This window comes from Lepisma saccharinum, chromosome 26 (genome assembly GCF_977018435.1).
Source record: "Lepisma saccharinum chromosome 26, izLepSacc3.1, whole genome shotgun sequence".
Taxonomy (NCBI): domain Eukaryota; kingdom Metazoa; phylum Arthropoda; class Insecta; order Zygentoma; family Lepismatidae; genus Lepisma; species Lepisma saccharinum.
In genome coordinates this window covers 17,237,053-17,256,185 of record NC_139254.1, presented here as the reverse complement: position 1 = coordinate 17,256,185, position 19,133 = coordinate 17,237,053, and the positions used below count along the sequence as shown (strand labels likewise).

The 19,133-nt window shown below is 38.0% G+C and overlaps 1 protein-coding gene across 1 annotated transcript; it reads left to right on the top strand.

The window, feature by feature from the left end:
• Positions 1–555: 555 nt before the first annotated feature.
• Positions 556–18,372, top strand: LOC145979546 (lysosomal alpha-glucosidase-like). Its single transcript, XM_083112517.1, has 8 exons — positions 556–652; positions 2,296–2,425; positions 5,192–5,325; positions 8,122–8,422; positions 8,732–8,873; positions 13,487–13,611; positions 15,594–15,732; positions 18,082–18,372. Exons 1-8 carry the CDS (start codon positions 556–558, stop codon positions 18,301–18,303), a joined length of 1,290 nt encoding a protein of 429 aa, XP_082968643.1. The 3' UTR covers positions 18,304–18,372.
• Positions 18,373–19,133: the final 761 nt, after the last annotated feature.

Here is a 19,133-nt window from a genome sequence, read left to right as displayed (position 1 = left end):
CAATTTTTTATCATCACTTGTAAGTTTAGACCCACCCGTTACTTACATGTGATTGTTATTTGGGAAAAACTTTTTTTTCAACTAACCACTTATTTGTTAGCTATCAGCAAACGCTGAAATAAGTTCCATACAATGAGCAGTTTTTTCTCAATTCAACTTTTTATGTGGAAAATTGTCATTTTTTTCAAAAACAATGGAAACTCGATTATCTCGAAAACTATTAATTTTCGGACGGGGTATCATATGGTCAAATTTATTGCAAATTGTCTCTACTTTAACCCCTTTCAGGGAATACATCTAATTACCAGTCACCCTGTATATATATATATATATATATATATATATATATAAATTCAAAGGGATTTGGATTAATAAAAGTTTTAATTCTTCATGTCTATGAAGAAAAAGTCACGCAGAATTCATGTACAATTCCCAGAGCCAATAATTCATGCAAAATTCCTGGAATTCCCAGTGAGTAGCTACTCTGTATATGCACTTATGAATCTTTGGCAATAAATTGAAATGTTGAGATATTTGAAAATTTTCTTTCAGGATATGAATGAACCATCTAATTTTGATACTGGAAAAACAAACCACTCAAGGAGGCTCGTTTGCCCATATAGCACATATGACAGTCCCACGTATCAGCCAAGTAAGTTGATTGATACCAGCAAGCAAGAATAACAAGATAAGCATACTTAAATATGCAATGTTTATATGGTATTTAGATGTTTATTAAATGTGACTGCTACATCTAGAAAACATTCCTGCCTTTATACTTGAAAAGAATTATGTCCAGGGAAAGATTTGTCTGTAACAAATGCATATATGAAGAATATGTTATTGATTTCTTTGTTTTCTTGAAACACGCAGAAAAGTGGCTGTAAAAGTAATTGTAATTTCAATACCCTTTACCTGAAAAAAGTAACTAGACTACAGTTATTACAGAAGTAATTAGTTACGGTTACTAAAAAAGTTATGCATTACTTGATGTTATGTAAGTCATTACATACAGCTCCTTCCATTTTTATATTGGGTAATTCCTAGGGCATAATTTTACTTCATCATGAGGACTTTAAATATATAATAATTTTTAAAAAATACCTGAAAAAATATTTATTGAGGTATTTAATTGGACTGAGCTGAGACTTCTTTGAACCGATATCCATCGGTATCAATACTTTTATTGATTCCTGCCAGTTCGGTGGCTTAGCATGTTAGGTGGGCACTGAAGTCCCCCAGGTTTGAATTCCAGCTTGAACATGGGTGTTACTTGTGAATTTCCATGCATCGATTTCATTTCATGTCAAAATAAATAACTTACCAGTTCCCATCAATATTGAGACCAATTACTAAAAACAATACTTGCAATTTGTAACAATTCAAGGCAGAATATTTATAAAATTTAATATAAGAGTTCTCTTTTGAAACTATACATCAATCCACCAGAGTTTTGCTTAGTGTAGTGGCATGTGGTATTTTTGATGACTACATGAGACATCCAGATGGGAAAATTTGTTTTTACATGATTTTTGGTATTTAGCGTTGCTTTTCAGCGACTTTTACCTAATCGTAACAATGATGATGAATGATGATATAATTAAACGAATGAAGGGCAGGTCTCCATGGCAGAGCACTTAGTGGGCCTCCCGATGTCATGGTATCTTTGTCACCTTGTAATCAAGGGGTCCCAGTTTGATACCCAGTGGAGTCACATAGTGGTTTGGATTGCACTTTAAACTGTGGGTCTAGTTCCGATTAGCCTTACTGTGCATAAAATGGACTTAAAACACCAACTGGCCTGGGTATTGGTGTTCTTTGTGGGTGAACCTTTATCAATTGCATCATATCTTCACTCATCCTTATCATTGCGGTTAGCCAAAGGTGGCAGAAAAGCAACACTAAAAAACAAAAAAAGACCAAAGGTGGAAGAAAAGCAACACTAAAAAATGGAAAAAGAAAAAGAAACTGATGAAGGGCCACTCACAAAGAACACGCATGCCCAGCCTGGGATTCAAACTTGGGACCCCTGGCATCATAGAATGCAGGAACTCTGGAAAATCATTGCCCAGTACCAGGGGGAAAAATTCAATTGATACTTTCCAATGTCAATAATACATATCAGTTGGTACTGATACTTCATTAACAGCGCTGACTCAGTCCTAATATTTAGAAATGCATGGCCTTCCTGGTAATTTATGAAAGTTCTAAGTGTTGTACTAATTAAATTTTGTTTCCTGAAACTGCATAACTGGCTAAAAACATTTACTACTCATTTTTTAATTTCCGGTTTAGAAGCTGCAGGCAATGGACACTTGAAAGACAAGACAATATGCATGTCAGCAGTTCAAGGAGAAAATGGAGAATACAGGCATTATGATGTACACAGTCTATATGGTTGGGGAGAAGTCCAAGCTACATTCAGGTAAGTTTCTATCCCATTTTTCACAAAGGAACAAATTCCAACACTACCTTAAGAATTGCATGCTGTTATATGTAATGGGTGTAACTTGGGACCAGTGGCATGCGGTGATATTTTCCATTGGAGAAGCAGATCCCGAAAAATTAAGAAAACCAAGAATTCATTGCTTCTACATGGTACATGATACTGAAAACATGAGCACTCTACCTGGTACTGTTTCCATAATGTCTCTAAGGGAAAGATGAATGTCCTGGAGCAGATGTTCATTTTTTCGAATTTCAGTATTTAATGCAACAGGCGATCGTGGATGATTGAAACAGTTTTCAAGATTTTCACATATTGCAATATTCACAAATCCACTTTGGCACCATGTTACAACCTGTCCCGGTTCCCGCGCTAGTTGCTCCCTGGCTTTTCTCGGTGCTGGGGAAAGTCAAAGCCAACGTCGCAACAGCGTCTACGTAACCGTCTCTCTTCTGGCTTTCATTCGCTCCTCGCTGGCCAGCAGACGATTTTTTCCTCGTTTCTCATTGGCACTGAAACTCTCGAGCGCTCCCTAGCACGGGAAAGGGGACAGGTTGTAACAAACGCGGTATAGTTCATTCCGTTGTAAATAGTAAACAATGCCAACACCCAAGTTTTTGAAGCAAACAAATTGAAATTCACCTGCCCGAAAAACAGTAACTTTTCACCTCGCAAACTGCTTGAAAAAAGTGTGACCGCGGCCAGCGAGTTTTGCCAACTTTATTTGGCAGATGGGTCCATGGACATGTTAGCTTTTTTAATAGACCGAATGCTCGGAAACGTTGATCTTCACATAGAATATGTAATCCGTATGTCAGCAATCATATTTTTGTGTTTCTCCTGTGTTTTGAAACTTTATAGTTTATTTATGAATACAAATTTTAACTAGCTTGGTGGGTATGCTACATCGCTGACAGTATACAGTACACTTGGACACTTAATCGTGCAGTTCGCAACACTGAGGTCATCAACAGACTGAACCGATGGCACTCTCGGCTTTCTTCCAGCCCTTACGGGTTGGAAAACAAACTTTGCTTCCACACAACGCACTCTCCCATTTGATTCTTCAAGGTCGCTGGGGTATTTTTTGTGCTCCAGGTGGCATTGCCAGGTGATACTACGCAGATGTTTTGTCAACATGCCACGACAGGGTGTTGATGACCCCATATCAGAAAAGGATGAACCTTGTAGACTTGCAGGTTGATATTCTGTTGGCACAACCCGGAAGAAATAATGAGAAACCAAAAGTTGAAGAATTAATTTGTAACAGTTATGCTGTGTGCCACCACTGCTGGCCTTGCTGTACCGGAGTGCACGCGCATGCTTGGGACCTAATTTTGAGGGGGCAGAATCAAACAGCCTATAATTTTGAGGTGGGAAATTAAACTTGGGCCGAATTTTGAGGGGGTAGAATCAAACAGGCTAATATTGAGGGGGTAGAATTAAACTGGGCCTAATTTTGAGGGGATAGATTTAACTTGGGGCTATTTTGAGGAGACAGAATCAGATTTGGGGCCTAATTTTGAGGGGACAGAATCAAACTGGGCCTAATTTTGAGGGGGCAGAATCAGATTTGGGGCCTAATTTTGAGGGGCCAGAATCAAACTAGGCCTAATTTTGAGGAGGCAGAATCAGATTTGGGGCCTAATTTTGAGGGGGCAGAATCAAACTAGGCCTAATTTTGAGGAGGCAGAATCAGATTTGGGGCCTAATTTTGAGGGGACAGAATCAAACTGGGCCTAATTTTGAGGTGGCAGAATCAGATTTGGGGCCTAATTTTGAGGGGGTAGATTTAACTTGGGGCTATTTTGAGGAGACAGAATCAGATTTGGGGCCTAATTTTGAGGGGACAGAATCAAACTGGGCCTAATTTTGAGGTGGCAGAATCAGATTTGGGGCCTAATTTTGAGGGGGCAGAATCAAACTAGGCCTAATTTTGAGGAGGCAGAATCAGATTTGAGGCCTAATTTTGAGGAGGCAGAATCAGATTTGGGGCCTAATTTTGAGGGGGGCAGAATCAGATTTGGGGCCTAATTTTGAGGGGGCAGAATCATATTTGGGGCCTAATTTTGAGGGGCCAGAATCAGATTTGGGGCCTAATTTTGAGGGGGCAGAATCAGATTTGGGGCCTAATTTTGAGGGAGCAGAATCAAACTGGGCCTAATTTTGAGGGGGCAGAATCAAACTGGGCCTAATTTTGAGGGGGTAGATTTAACTTGGGGCTATTTTGAGGGGACATAATCAAACTGGGCCTAATTTTGAGGGGGCAGAATCAGATTTGGGACCTAATTTTGAGGGGGCAGAATCAAACTAGGCCTAATTTTGAGGAGGCAGAATCAGATTTGAGGCCTAATTTTGAGGAGGCAGAGTCAGATTTGGGGCCTAATTTTGAGGGGGCAGAATCATATTTGGGGCCTAATTTTGAGGGGCCAGAATCAGATTTGGGGCCTAATTTTGAGGGGGGCAGAATCAGAAGTTACACAATATGGCTGCATAACAACTTTTATTTCATAGTTGCTACTCTTCATGGGAACAGATGCCTTAGAAATGAGTGCATTGGGTGACCCTCCTAGACATTGGTAGTGTGTACTACTTTTGGCAATATGAAGTGTTTGCCACAGGTGCCATATACCTTCTCCATATTAACTATTCTAAATTTCATCTGTTTGTCTTGCCAACTTATATTTTTCCATATTATGCTATGTAATTTAATTCTTCAAAATCGTTCATACTTTCTTGTTACAGAGGGCTTGAGCAAACATTAGGCACTCGGCCTTTCATTCTGAGTAGATCAACCTACGTTTCTAGTGGAAGGTGGACTACACATTGGACAGGTGACAACAGTGCATCTTGGGATCACATGAGACCATCAATTGTCAGTGAGTAACAGATTTGGAATTACCATTATTACCATTACCATAAGGTCTTGAGTAATTTTGACAATGAAAAGTTATAAGTAGTGTTGTATTGAATTCTGAGTCCAAGTTAGCAAATAGATTTTTCATACATCTGGCCACCATTCCTTAAACTTAACACATTCCCACCCGTAAATGACCATGGTTGTTTCAACGTACGTGCTTGTATTTACCCGTAAACAACTAAGGTCATTTAGCTGCAGTGTCAATTTTTTCAGGGTTTTGGCATTTTCTCCCCTTGTGTTGATTGGTGAATGAAAAAGGGGTGTACCACGTGACTTGGGGGGGGGAGGTCCAATGTGATACTCGAGAACATGTATGGGGTCTCAAATTACCGAGGGCTCCAGGGGACCCAACATGTTCAGATCCTTGGAGAACTAAAGGGGGAGGGGGCATCAGTAGGGGACACCAGCACGAACCCTCGAAGAGGTCAGGTTCTTATCCACCAGGCTGAGAAATTCAACGAAAAAGTGACATTTGCAGCCTCCAGGGTGTCATTTTGAAGAACCCGAAAAATTTAGGATGGCGGGGTTGTATAAGATGAACCATCAGATCAGGGGCGCCGACTTGTCAAAATTTTGGCCTCAGTGTTGGAATCTCGAAAAAGCCCATGAATTCCTCAAAAATATTAAAATTTTTATTTACAGTTTGAATGCAAAATGTCAATTGTTCACGGATGGATATGTCACAAGTTTCATCAACCATAATAGCAAAATATTCCCGATTTTTAATATCTGCTACCACAGCAGCGCAAAACAGATCTCCCTAATATATCAATGATCTCGTTCTGAATGTCATGTGAGAGCCATTTATAGCCCAACGTCCCATACACTCTCCTAGTTCATGCACATCTTCTTTTGAAACTCTTTTTAGTAAAAATGTTAAATATACTCATAATTATATACTTAGTATATAGTAATAAGTCATGTGTTTTGCTGTCTCTGGTCAACCCCCCCCCCCCCGCCAAGCCCCATGGACTCGGCACCTATGCATTAGATACATAGACACAGGAATCCATCTCAATCAAAGAGTGGAATATCCATCCATCATCACCAGTACCCTCAATAGCTTGGAGAGACTACAGGAAGCATGAGATTGTGTTTTTGTGCCAGCAAATTAGGTTTTTCCCCATGAAACTGAGTCATTATAGTTCAAAAGTGTGTGTGTAACAAAGGGCCCCAAGTCTCATATAATGTGCTAGTGTCCATGCCAAAGATAAGTTCCAGACATTGTAAGTAGAATATTATCTTATCTAAGTGCTGTGAGTGTAAATATGTACATAAATGTTTGTTTTGGCCTGTGATAATTCAAGATGTTTGTGCTAAGGCCAAATGACCAATAAATTTGTCATTCCAACGAGTTGGATCTAATTTCATCCCTGAGTGTGAAATATTGTGAGTGCTCCACTAGTAACCGTTTAAATTTTAGGCTGAAAGTTCCTATAGATACCAACGAGTCTTCTTCCAAACACTCGCTGCTAATTGGGAACACCACACATCGCACATGGGAGATGTATGGCTGCATAGAGTAGCTTAGGGAGGTATATTTCTAGGTTCATTTGTACCCTTCTGGTTATTGAAGATAAGTAGATAACAAATCCAATTTCAAAACCTAGAAGTATAGCTCCCGAACCAATTGTACTGTGTGGCAATGTTAACCGGGCTGTGTTGCCTAGTTTGAGCATCAGACCGACCTCTCTCTGAGGCACTTTTGTGTCATCCCTGACCTTTTGAGCAAATACTGTCAGTTTCTAAACATGGATTACAAAGATCATTTATACAATGAGATGTTTCATTCTGTTAAATCTCTGAACACACGGGGTTGTGCTCCGACGTGGCAACAACGTGAACTTCTGACACACGCCTAATTGCAGGGCCATGCATTTAGGGATACAGTAAAACTTTTCCTAACGGACACCTCTAAATTACGGACATTTTTAAATTCCCCGGCAGAAATACATGGGGTTCAATGGCAATATTACTTCTTAATAATGGACAGCCTGAAAGAAAACGGTCGCAATTCCTGGAATTCGACACAACAATGGCCAGTATTTCAAACTAGCATGCCAAATGTATTTATTTTTAAAAGTGCAGACAGTAGACAGTATTCTTTGTGGTTATCTTGAGAAGTCTGTTTCACTTCTGCTATGTATTTTCTTTTTTCAAATTTGTAATGTATGTAGGGATACTTTAGTAAATTTAAATTCACCGTATGTAATACAGTATTTTGTTCCTTGAATGTAGGGAAAAAAATATTATGTTCGTAAAGTATGTACTGTAGTATGCTTATCCTATCGTGTAACATCCTACACTTTTTTCTGAATAGCGGACACTTCTTAATAACGGACATTTATTTTCCCCCCAGGCCTGTCCGTTATTGAGAAGTTTTACTGTATAAGGTTGAGTGCATGTGTACATCTTAGGAATGTTAAATGTTGGCTCGAATATTAAATATGTCAGAGTTAAGTTTACAGACTAAGTGCATATACAGAATCACATACCTTCTTGAAAGCAACACACAGGTGTTGCTGGACTTTAGCAGTACTTTATCATCCTTCAAAATAATTACTAATTTGAAATGTTTGATCAGATTGTTTATTAGCATACAGCAAATACTGTGATTATATAAAAGCATACATATTATTCTTTCAGCTTTTGTAGTTTACATTCTCCTTATGTCTAAGTGTTTTGCTAATTTGTGGATTTCATTTTCAAACAATTTAGAATTTACTGTATTCACAAAAAAGGTTCTACTTTCAAGGTACATTGGCATTTAATCTTTTCGGCATTGCAATGACTGGTGCTGACATCTGTGGGTTTAATGGAGACACAACAGAAGAGTTGTGTGAACGTTGGGTGGAACTAGGAGCCTTCTACCCATTCTCTCGCAATCACAATGCGCTCGGATCGATTGATCAAGATCCCTGCGCTTGGCCTGACACGGTCGGAGTAGCAGCCAGACGAGCTCTAGAAGTACGTTACAGAATACTGCCTTATCTTTACTCACTTCTCTACCAGGCTAATACCGAAGGCACCACCGTTGCGAGGCCACTAATTCATGAGTAAGTTGATTTGTGCATGGTGTGTTCAAAAAGTAAGGTTACCTGTTGTACAAAATGATGTTATTTCTAGGGTTTAGCCAATACTACCACTTTGAACTGATACCGATACTTGAATATTGATTTTCGGAATTCTATTCTTGCATATTTCTAATATTTCATCCATGACACAACCAATAAAATTTCCCTCTCAGAATGTACCAAGTGTATATTCATTACTGTTTAATTCTAGCATAAAAGCAAATATTCTGCACTATAAATGATATGCAGGAATGAAATTTCATGTAAAGATATCCCCCTTTATTCTTACAGGTTCCCTCAAGACAGAGACGCTTTAACTATTTACGAGCAATTTCTGTGGGGTCCAGCTTTTCTTATTTGCCCTGTATTGGATCAAGGGAAAACTTCCATAGATGTTTATTTTTCCAATGATGTGTGGTACGATTACTACACGGTAAGTATGCATTGTTTTGTGTATATATAATTCAAGAGTAACATTCAATATTTTCTAGGGATGAAACAGTATGAAATTTTTACTGATAGCAATACAGTACAGATATAAAATTTACCAATGACCTATTTTCTATTGCAATGTTCTTTGAAGAACATGAATATTGTTAATTAATCTACTTAATTAATGTATATAACCGCGTAACTACAATGGGCTTTACTGTGAAATAGAAACTAAATGCATTAGATATTTGCATGATAGGCCAAAAGTTATGATTGGATATTGATAATTATTATTATTATTATTGTGAAAGAAAATGCAGTAATCAATGCAGAAACTAGGGATAGGACAGATTAATCAGTACTCTATCGGTATCAGCCGATATAGGTGTATCGTTAAAATAACCGATTTTTTTACCAATCAAATATATCTATACATATCTTATAATTTAGCAGTGGCGTGCGGTGACATTTAAACTAGGGTACGCAACATGGGCCATCTGAAATGGATTATAATGACCAGAACCCCCCCCCCCCCTCCCTGGCCATCATGTTATTCAGAAAATAACTTCTTTCTACAATTTTATAATGGAAAATTTCTCGTCCTTGTATCAATATCCAAATGCAACGAGGTAAAATATATGTGATATTTTATATTCGCAAATATATTCTGATAGTAGCTACGTAGAGTCCAACAATTCAACTTCGATTATTTCCTGCATTCAGTGCGATGAACATTGAACGGAAAGAAATGGCACAATCATTTTCCGTCCTTTCAAATTTCATGTAATAAATTTGATAAATCTCAGTATCCTCTACTATTTCACACCTTTCGCAGAGGAAACCAACGAATAAGGCCAACAATAAAGTTTCACTGTTTTTCTACTGTCAATCACTCTGTAGAGATATTTTTTCTTCTTCTCAAAAATCAAAATGCCTAATATACTACTTACCATCCTTCACAACTCCTGCCTGAAACAATTCTTCCAACTCAGGAACAGACCTTCCATTTCGGATTGTTTACACTTTTTTCGTAAATTCCGAAAATCCCTTCTCCAGTATGTCATCAATAACTCCCGGTCCCCCTATTTTATCACTTCACAGCACCGACAAACAATAGAGATCCTGTAATGTAAATAATATGAACGAAACACTCGCTGCAAATTTCACACGACAGAAGAAAGCAAAGTCAACCTCCCACGGCATGTTGTGTCCGGTCCCGCTATGCCCGAAAACCACGCGTTCTTGTGGACGAATGAATCGGAGTTGCCAGTCGACAAAGTATTTTGTAGAAGGGAGATAATTAAGGACAAGTAGAAAATACGTCAGCATAGATCCCAGAACACTTCAAAAGCTAAACTACCGTACATCACTTTGCAATGTCTGGCGGGAGGGGGGGGGGGACTCATTCAAATCCCATTGTAAGTGTTGTGTTTTATTATGTTTTTCTTTTATCATTCATTCATATCGTCGGGTCACCAATCAACACCCATGCTATGGAACTCAAAGGAAATGTTGATCCCGAAAGGAGATAAACAGATACTCTCATACTCTGAGAATTGTGCGAAACTTGCAAATTGTTCACATATTTTCCCCTCGACACAGTGACAGTCCAGTCTGGTCCTCACCTCCCTATACGAAAAAAAAACCTTGCTAGTGTAACTTTACCCTCACATAAATATTTTATATGTGATAGTTTACGCGTATATTAAATATGATCTTCCACCATTACATATTCTTGCCCTCCTCTCTAATTCCTGTATCGCTTTTTATAATGTATTTTTATTGCAACCCAACACAGTGATCTATCTACGCGTGGCTGCTAAATGCTAGTAAGCTAAGCATTCCAGAAAAAAAATATATGTTGACTACTGTCAACACTGCATACGCTGTCAAAATCTTGGGTACCCTCGTCGCTTAGAACCGGGAAAAAAGTGGGAGAGAGGGTAAGCGCGGGCAGACACAAACACGTGGTCGAGGCTGATATGAGCCAATGGGGCTACCTTCCGAATTTCTAGGGTACCAAGCAGAAGAAACAGCGTCTTTCTGCGGAAATCGGCAACGTGGATCGGGTGGGTGCCGAAGTCACAATCGGGATCATTCGGGACTGCCTTCAGGAAGGCAGCAGCGTGTTCATGCGGAAATCGGAATTTCTTGCAGTGGAACTGCTTTCGGAGCGATTACTGTTGAATTTTCATGTCCGGGGAAGACGAAAAAATGTTCATTTTTTCTTATTTCGTTGTGGGTACGCAGAGCGTACTTTGCGTATCCCGAATGCACGCCACTGTAATTTAGTGCAAAGTTCTGCCATTTTGTTATAATTTTGATGGATTATCTCCATGCCCTGCCTTCTTAAAAACTAAATGTCTAAATATGCAACTTCATTTGCACTGTAGTCATCTTGAAACACATTTATTTAGGAGGTCAATGAATCATTCAGGTTCTTCAAGGATCATTTGGAATTTTATATTGCATCGGTAGAATATCGGTATTAGTAAATTTTATATTGTTACTTTTCGGTATTGGCCTGGCCCATCCCTAACAGAAACTGTATTGAACTAAACAGGATATGCAGTATTAAAGAGTGAAATAGGACATGAATGCATGTTGGAGCTGGTTTATTGAAGCAATGAAAAAGGTTTTCCCTGATTCTTCACACATTTCACCAGTCCATCCCTTTTCAAGCACCCAGATGCTAACACTGAGATGTTCCTCAACAGTGAATCGGCTTGTATTTGCCATTGTTTATAACACGAGAACAACAGTTACCTTGAAAACACAAGGTGCAAAACAAAACACATGCCACCACAATCTGGCATTTAACTGCATCCAGACGGACCTGTATGGACCTCCTAACCACAGTATTGGGATTGACTGATCTCTATCGGAAAATAGACAAATAATTACCACATAACGTATGCAAGAAGGGTAAACATTCCTCTCAACCTATGATAACTTTTCATGTCAACTTCACTAGTGAATAATTCGTTCTTGTGCTATGAAACCTCGATTTTATGTTGAAAGAACTTAAAATGTGGGAAAATGTAAAATCCTTGAAAATATTATAGCATTTTCCTCTATTGGGACTGTGAAGATTGAATGCAGGAAAATGTAAAACTGGGAACGTAAAATCGTGACTTTTTGCTCATGGTGTACTTTGCAAAACTAGAGCAAATGTTTATATTCATAAAAATAACAAAATGGCAAAATTTTGCAGTCAATTACAGGGTAATACTATTGAAATAAATAGAAGGGCTCCAATGTGTCATGTATGTAATGCTATTCAAGCGTTTGGCATATTCTTACAGAATGTGATGATTTTAATTTCCTTCATGGCAGTGTTTTAACAGACGTTTTTAGCTTTTAGGAAAGCGCGGGCCTCTCCTACAGTGTCGGAGGAAGTTTTTAGACTATGTGTATCTTTTTTAATGTATTGTGTACGTCCCATGCAGGCCCCTGTACAATTTTGCATTTTTAATCTTTCTCAATTGGCCCTTAACACCCCTTTTTTATCATTAAGGTAAGAGGATTTTTTCCTCGTATACTTAGAATGTGCCACGGTAACTCAGTCGTTAGGACATCTGACTACCACGCGAGAGACCCAGGTTCGATCCCCAGCGGGGGAGAACCAACATGTTTTTCCCCACCCGTTCAAGAGGCTCTGGCACCCACCCAGCATGGGCGGAGTTTGAGCTTTTGCTTTGGGGGGGCCAGACTCTGAGAGAAGCATGTGATGTACCTGAGGGTTGTTGAATATCCCCTAGTTTATAAGGGGTTCGGAGGCCTTCCCCCGGAAATTAAAAACAACAACTTAAAAACACTGAGTTCTAGGCCTTTTAAATTTGAAAATGTTAAATTTTCTCGCTTAAGTAAACAAATATTAATTAGTATATTTGTTGTCAGTTTTAAAAGAAGCAAAACAGTACGATTATTACTTTTGCATTTCATTAGTTTTTTATTGATACAATACTCGTATTACTTTATAAAACTTACTGTACAATAGCAAGCTTTAGAAATTTTAGAAAATTTAAATTGGAAAATTCTTTTGATGCCTCAGCAGTAACTGTTGACTCAACGCAAAGTCATTTTACGTTTTTCTTTCTTCAAACTGTACACATCAATCAAATCGTCTAAGACCCGCTATTGCGGCGCAATTACCGCACATGCCATCATGCCAAACGTCAAGATTTGCAGTATGGCTTTATAACAAAAATGTAGTAACTGAACTTAATCATGTGTTATTTTTTTAGTCTTTTTAAGTTGGAGGGCCAGGCCACCTGACCCCTCCAGAACTCTGTCTATGCCACCCAGCATCGTATAAAGTGGGTAACTGGAGGAAACTCTGGGGGGTAAAGGCAGCCCACACTTTCTTGATCACATCACCCCCACCTACGGATGTGATCAAGAAAGTGTGTGGCCCTAACTCCACACCCCCTATATGCCTTCATGGCATGGTGCAAAGCACAGGGGAACACTTTACTTTACTTATACTCAGAAGGGTACATGCCGAAACACCCACAAATTTTGACTAATTTGTTCATTAATTATTTTTTAGGTACAGACAACCAAAATAGAAAATATATCATGATAACTGCTCATTTAATATTACCCTTTCAGGGCGCTGTGGTGGAAGGTGCTCCAGGAACAGTTACAGTAGATGCACCTCTCGACACAATACCATTGTTCATACGAGGAGGCTACATATTGCCCACACAAGCACCAGGAGCCAACACTAAAGAAAGGTACAAGTACTAGGTTCTTATCAATGCACCACGAAATGAAAAATCATCTGTTGAGATTTCCTCTAAGAGGGATTCTGGAGAATTATTTGAGCCTTCAAGAGTTATTATCACTCTCTGATGTGACGTCAGCTTTGAAAACTTTTTTCATAACTTACATGCTTCATCATTCGTCACCATAAAAGTTCAAAACTTTTTTTTTAAAATGAGGGTTCCAGTTTTTTCTCCTTTCGTTTTCTAAAAATTGCTTTTACAAATAGTCACATACTAGAGATCATTAATTCTTAAGACTTTGCCTTGAGGATGTATGTATATTATGGAGTTATTGTAGACATAATAACTGCCCAATTGCGAAGTTTTAAGTTCATTAAATGAGCTTCAGTCTGAAATTACTTCTCAATTAACATATGTAAGTCACAATTACAATATTAAAATAGCTGCTGCTTATTTGTGTTCTGCTTAAGTGGATAGTGGTTCTCAACTTTCGAGTATTTTCTTTTAAAAAGCCAATGGCCTAATCCCAACAATTTTACTCGTAAATATCTGTTGTTGTTTTTTTTTTTTTTAATTTTTACATTAAAATCATAAAGAGTAATAATTTGATTATGTCTATGTTATTCACAAATATACAATTATGTTTCAATTAGTTTTCAACCACTATATATCTAATGAAATCTTATAGTTTCCTCAGGCCAACATCATTAAATTAATTTGGTAAGTGGCCCCCGTGGTGGAGTGGTTACCACATCGTGCTATGATACTAGGGATCCCAGCTTCGAATCCTGGCCTGTGCATGGGTGTTTGTGAGTGTTCATTCATCATATCATCACACATCCCAATCTTCGCTATTAGTCAAAATTGGCAGAAAAGCGAAGTAAAATAAACCAAATCAATAAACAATAATTTAATAAGTGATGATTTTCATTGGCATGTTGCATTTTGAACACAAAGAAATTATAATTAATAACATATAATTGGGAAATTGATGACTATATTATTATACTTGGACAACTGATAACTATACAGTTAGTTTGATTTTAATGGTGTTGGTTGGAGAAATGTACATTTAATGGCATTGAATTTAGTTTTAGACAATTTTTTTTTGTCTTTTTTGCATTTTTCTTCATGTTACTCATTTTATCAATTAGTAGTTAGTGTCAATTTTACATATCATTCGTCCTTAGATTTGGAAATATTGGTTAAAAATGTGACTACTTGGTTCTGTGGTGGGAATATTTACCCTACTGCATGTAGTGGGTCTGAATTAGATGAAGGGCTAGTAGGAAAAAATGGTGTAGTAGAGAAAATTATATCAATAGTTACACACACTCATTAGAAACCGCATTTTCTAATAAGTATGTGTAACTATTGGTTTAATTTTCTCTGATACACCATTTTTTCCTACTACTTCTTTATCTTATTCGGACCCACCACCTGCTGGTGTTAGTTGCCCAGCAAGATTGTGGTCAACTTGCTGCAAGTTTCAACACCTGCCTTGCAAGTTTCAGGTTAACTTCCAGCAAGCCTCAGATCTTTAACACCTACTTTGCAAGTTTCAGGTTAACTTGTAGCAAGCCTTTGAGACTTTAACACCTGCCTTACAAGTTTCATGTTAACTTGCAGCAAGCCTTGAGACTTATCGTGCAAGTTAGCTGCAGGTTACAGTTAGAACTTACTGCAATTTCAAATGTTGGTAATTAGTACCTTTGCTTTCAATTTTCTGCAAATTTACAGACTTGCTCTGAAATTTTCCTGCAAGTTCCCGTTACTTGCATTGCAAACTTAATGTGGATTTGAGGTAAGTCTACCTTGCTATGTGGGTGGGGGCCTGGATATAATTGCTGTTAGGGCCGGTACTGGGTTGCAGCCTGGCAGTTGAGAATACTGGTCTACATCCAAATCAACTACGATCAGGAAATGAATGATTTCTACTAACTACTACAGTCAACTAAGCCTTATTAATCTTTCATGTTATTGTTCTTTAGTCGACAGAATTCATTCGGCCTAATCGTTGCTGTCGGCTCTGAGGGAACAGCTCAGGGCCAATTTTTCTGGGATGATGGAGAATCTATCGGCACAGTCGAGAACAACCAGTATCACTATGCAACAATCTCCTACAATCAGGTAATTTTTTTATGATTTAGTCTCATTTTACTGCCATTTCCACTATGAATAGCCAAGGATCTGTGGGGAGGGAGATGACCCCTCCCAAATGCCGATACTAGGTTTTGCATACATTATATTTAATTTATATTTTATTTGTGTCTCAGTATTGCATATGCAAGCTATATTTTATTTCATTGGCATAAAACGTTATGGATATTTTGTAAGTATTGTAATATCAAATGCTTATTATTATTATTATTATTGTTCACAGTGAATTACTGTAAAGGATAAATCAAAGAAAAGCAGGGGATTCCATAAAAAATAATTCGCAGAACTGATGTCCTGGGTAAATTTTCAGGTACCAGGGCACAAGTGCATACCTCTGAAAGTATGTGGGTGGAGGAGGGCATATTTTGGGTGTGTTGTTGTTGTTATTATTATTATTATTTGTTGTTGTTCTGGTAATAATCTGCATTTCAAACCAAAATTAAATAAATAACTACCTTAATGCTTTATGTATATTTCAACATATTCCTTGCCCACAGAGGGGCAACATGAGAGAATACGTCCCTGTTTCTTCGTAATGCTTCCAGACTCTCTCTGTTGCTAGGTTTAACAAAATAATGAAAATATATAATACTGATGGAAGAAAATAATAAATATTTTATAATTATCCATGATTCGTACCCAGTATCCCTATTTTCATCCTGTGCATGATAATCCATACCCAGCACTTAGTGGTGCTATGTATTGTTTATGTGAAAACTGGTGCTATGTATTGTTTATGTGAAAACTATGTAAATATTGGTTAGAATGGACTTCCACGGGAAAATGCCATTCCTAGATCCACTACTGACTGTGAATTTGGATCGAGGATCTGGTATGTTAAATTAATCAAGACAATGAAAACGAATTGTATCTCAATGAAGCAAGACAAAAATATCCATCTCTTAGGGTGAATATCAGCTTTTCAACATGTTCTGTTATTCACAGCGTCATGGAAGCCAGACCACAATAACTTTTGCTAAACACATGATGAGCCCAGTCAACACACAAACTATTATGTGCGCAACATTTTTACAAGACAAATACTAAATGAAAGCCTCTCACGAGACTTGAACTTGTTGAATAATAAGGGTATACTAGAGTGAGTGAAATGTAAACTGAAATCTGTTTAAGTTTTTTATCTAGTAATTTTTTGCATGTTGGTTGCCATATTTCAATACAGGGTCATCGTTCGTCAGCACATATTTTTCAAGCGCTCAGCCAGAAAAATAATACTGAATTTTCATTTGCCAAAAAAATTACAATTCAGGTTTTAGATAGGGTAGAGCTACTAATACCACTGCCCTTTTCTTTGCCAGAGTTTTGCTTTAAAATATTCATAATTTCACATGCCCTACAATTTTTGTCTGACTTTTGAAGTTTTTATTTCACTGCTCTCATACAAACTAAATTAATGTATTTTTGGTTTACATTAATTTACACTGCTCTTCTGCTACTTTTGGATAATTGCCACATTGACGATGTATGATGATTAGAGGAAATTGATGACTGGACACACACAAGCCAATGTTCAAACCTGGAATCTTTAATGCCAAGAGTGTGAGTTGATCACTGGCAGAGTCAGTCATGGAGTTGGCAAGAAGATTACTTCACAACAAGACAATTTAAGACAAATGGTCATTACCTTACACACAAGAAATAATTTCAAATATGCAGTTTGTGTTCGTACACTGAATTTGTGATCAAAGATTAAATGTTCTCTGTGCCTCCCTGATGACATAGTGGTAACATCATCGCCTTGTAATCAAGGAATCCTGGGTTCGTTACCTGGTAGAGGCACATAATGGTTCAGATCTCACTTTTAAACTGTGGGACCCGTGTCGTTTAGCCTTTCTGTGCATAAAGTGGACTAAGAAAAACTCTGACTCAAACTAAATGTTTTCCAGTTTTAGTTATCAGTATTCATACATTTTAAATAACTTTGCACAAATAAAATGACAAGTTATTTACAGTTTTATAGTTATTGTTTTACATTTGTCTCTCTCCCAAAATGCACAATTTTTCATTCTAATGAGTTCGTGTTTCATTTTTCCATGAACTTTTTGTTCCCGATAGATTTCACCACCTGTCTGGTGGCTTTGTCAGCCATGTACTGTCTTGTGGCAGGTGGTGTGGTTCCTTCCCCCCCCCCCTTCATTTGTGGCGGTGCTAGTTAACGCTGGCCATTCATTTTCCGCTTTAGCAGCATGGGCGCAGCACTTCCTTCTTTTGCTACGCATAGGGATTTTGATGAAACATGAACTCATTAGAATGAATTATCTATTTCTGCGTTACAATTTGAACAATTTTTTCTTCTTACAGGATTCGCTGACAATGGATGCAGTGAACTCCTACCCAAGTGTTCTAGAGGGTCTGTCGTTGGGAGAGATTGAAATCTATGGAGCACCCAGGGAACCAACAGAAGTTTGGGTTAATGCAGACCTTGCTAGCGACGTCTCTTATGATTCAACACTTCAGAAGCTAACCATAAGCAACCTTAATGCACCTATGAGTGATGCACTTGCAGTGAATTTTGTTTACTAATATCATGTGTGTAACTTTTATGTGGTTATAGGGTGAACCAAAAATTGTGATCAAATTTTAAAACCAGTGGTGTAATATTATCATGTAATCTTAGTTTGATATTAATTAAAGAATTACTATTATGGTATGCACGGATTTCTCTTGATGGAAAGTAGTGTTTATTCCCTTCTTTCTTTCTTTACATTTATTTATTTAAAAGTGTTTTTAAACTGCCGAGAACAGCATTTCAGCCTTAATACAGCAGTATTACATGTTACAAGGTTACATACAACCTCTGACAATAAAGTTCGGTGAATGATCATGAATATCGAAAGTAGACGAATTCTTAATGAAACCTACATTACTGTCCTTCGAAGTAGTCCCCTCCCACGGCTATGCACCGTTGAGAACGGCTGCACATGTCCTGGAAACTTTTAGAAAAGTCTTCGTTCGGGATGGTGTTCAAGACCCTCGTCACGTTCTATTGGATGTACGGAATATCCTCAAATCTCTGACCTTTCAAAGTGATTTTGAGGCATGGGAAGAGAAAGAAATCTGGAGGATACAGATCCAAATTTCTTGTAATGCGTTACTACAGAGGATGAGAGCTCGTGTGTGAGGTACGACCCTGAAACGAAACGCCAAAGCATGGAATGGAAGAAGGTCAAGGCGTAAAAATCACGCATCAAGACGATGCTTATCACTTTCTTTGACAGTGATGGCATGATCCACAAGGAATTCCTGCCAGAGGGAACAACAATTTTTCCACCTTCTGGATCTTTCCCATGGCATGAAGACGATCAGATATGGTTTGGCAACCAACATTTAACTTCTCTGCCAGTTGTTGTTGC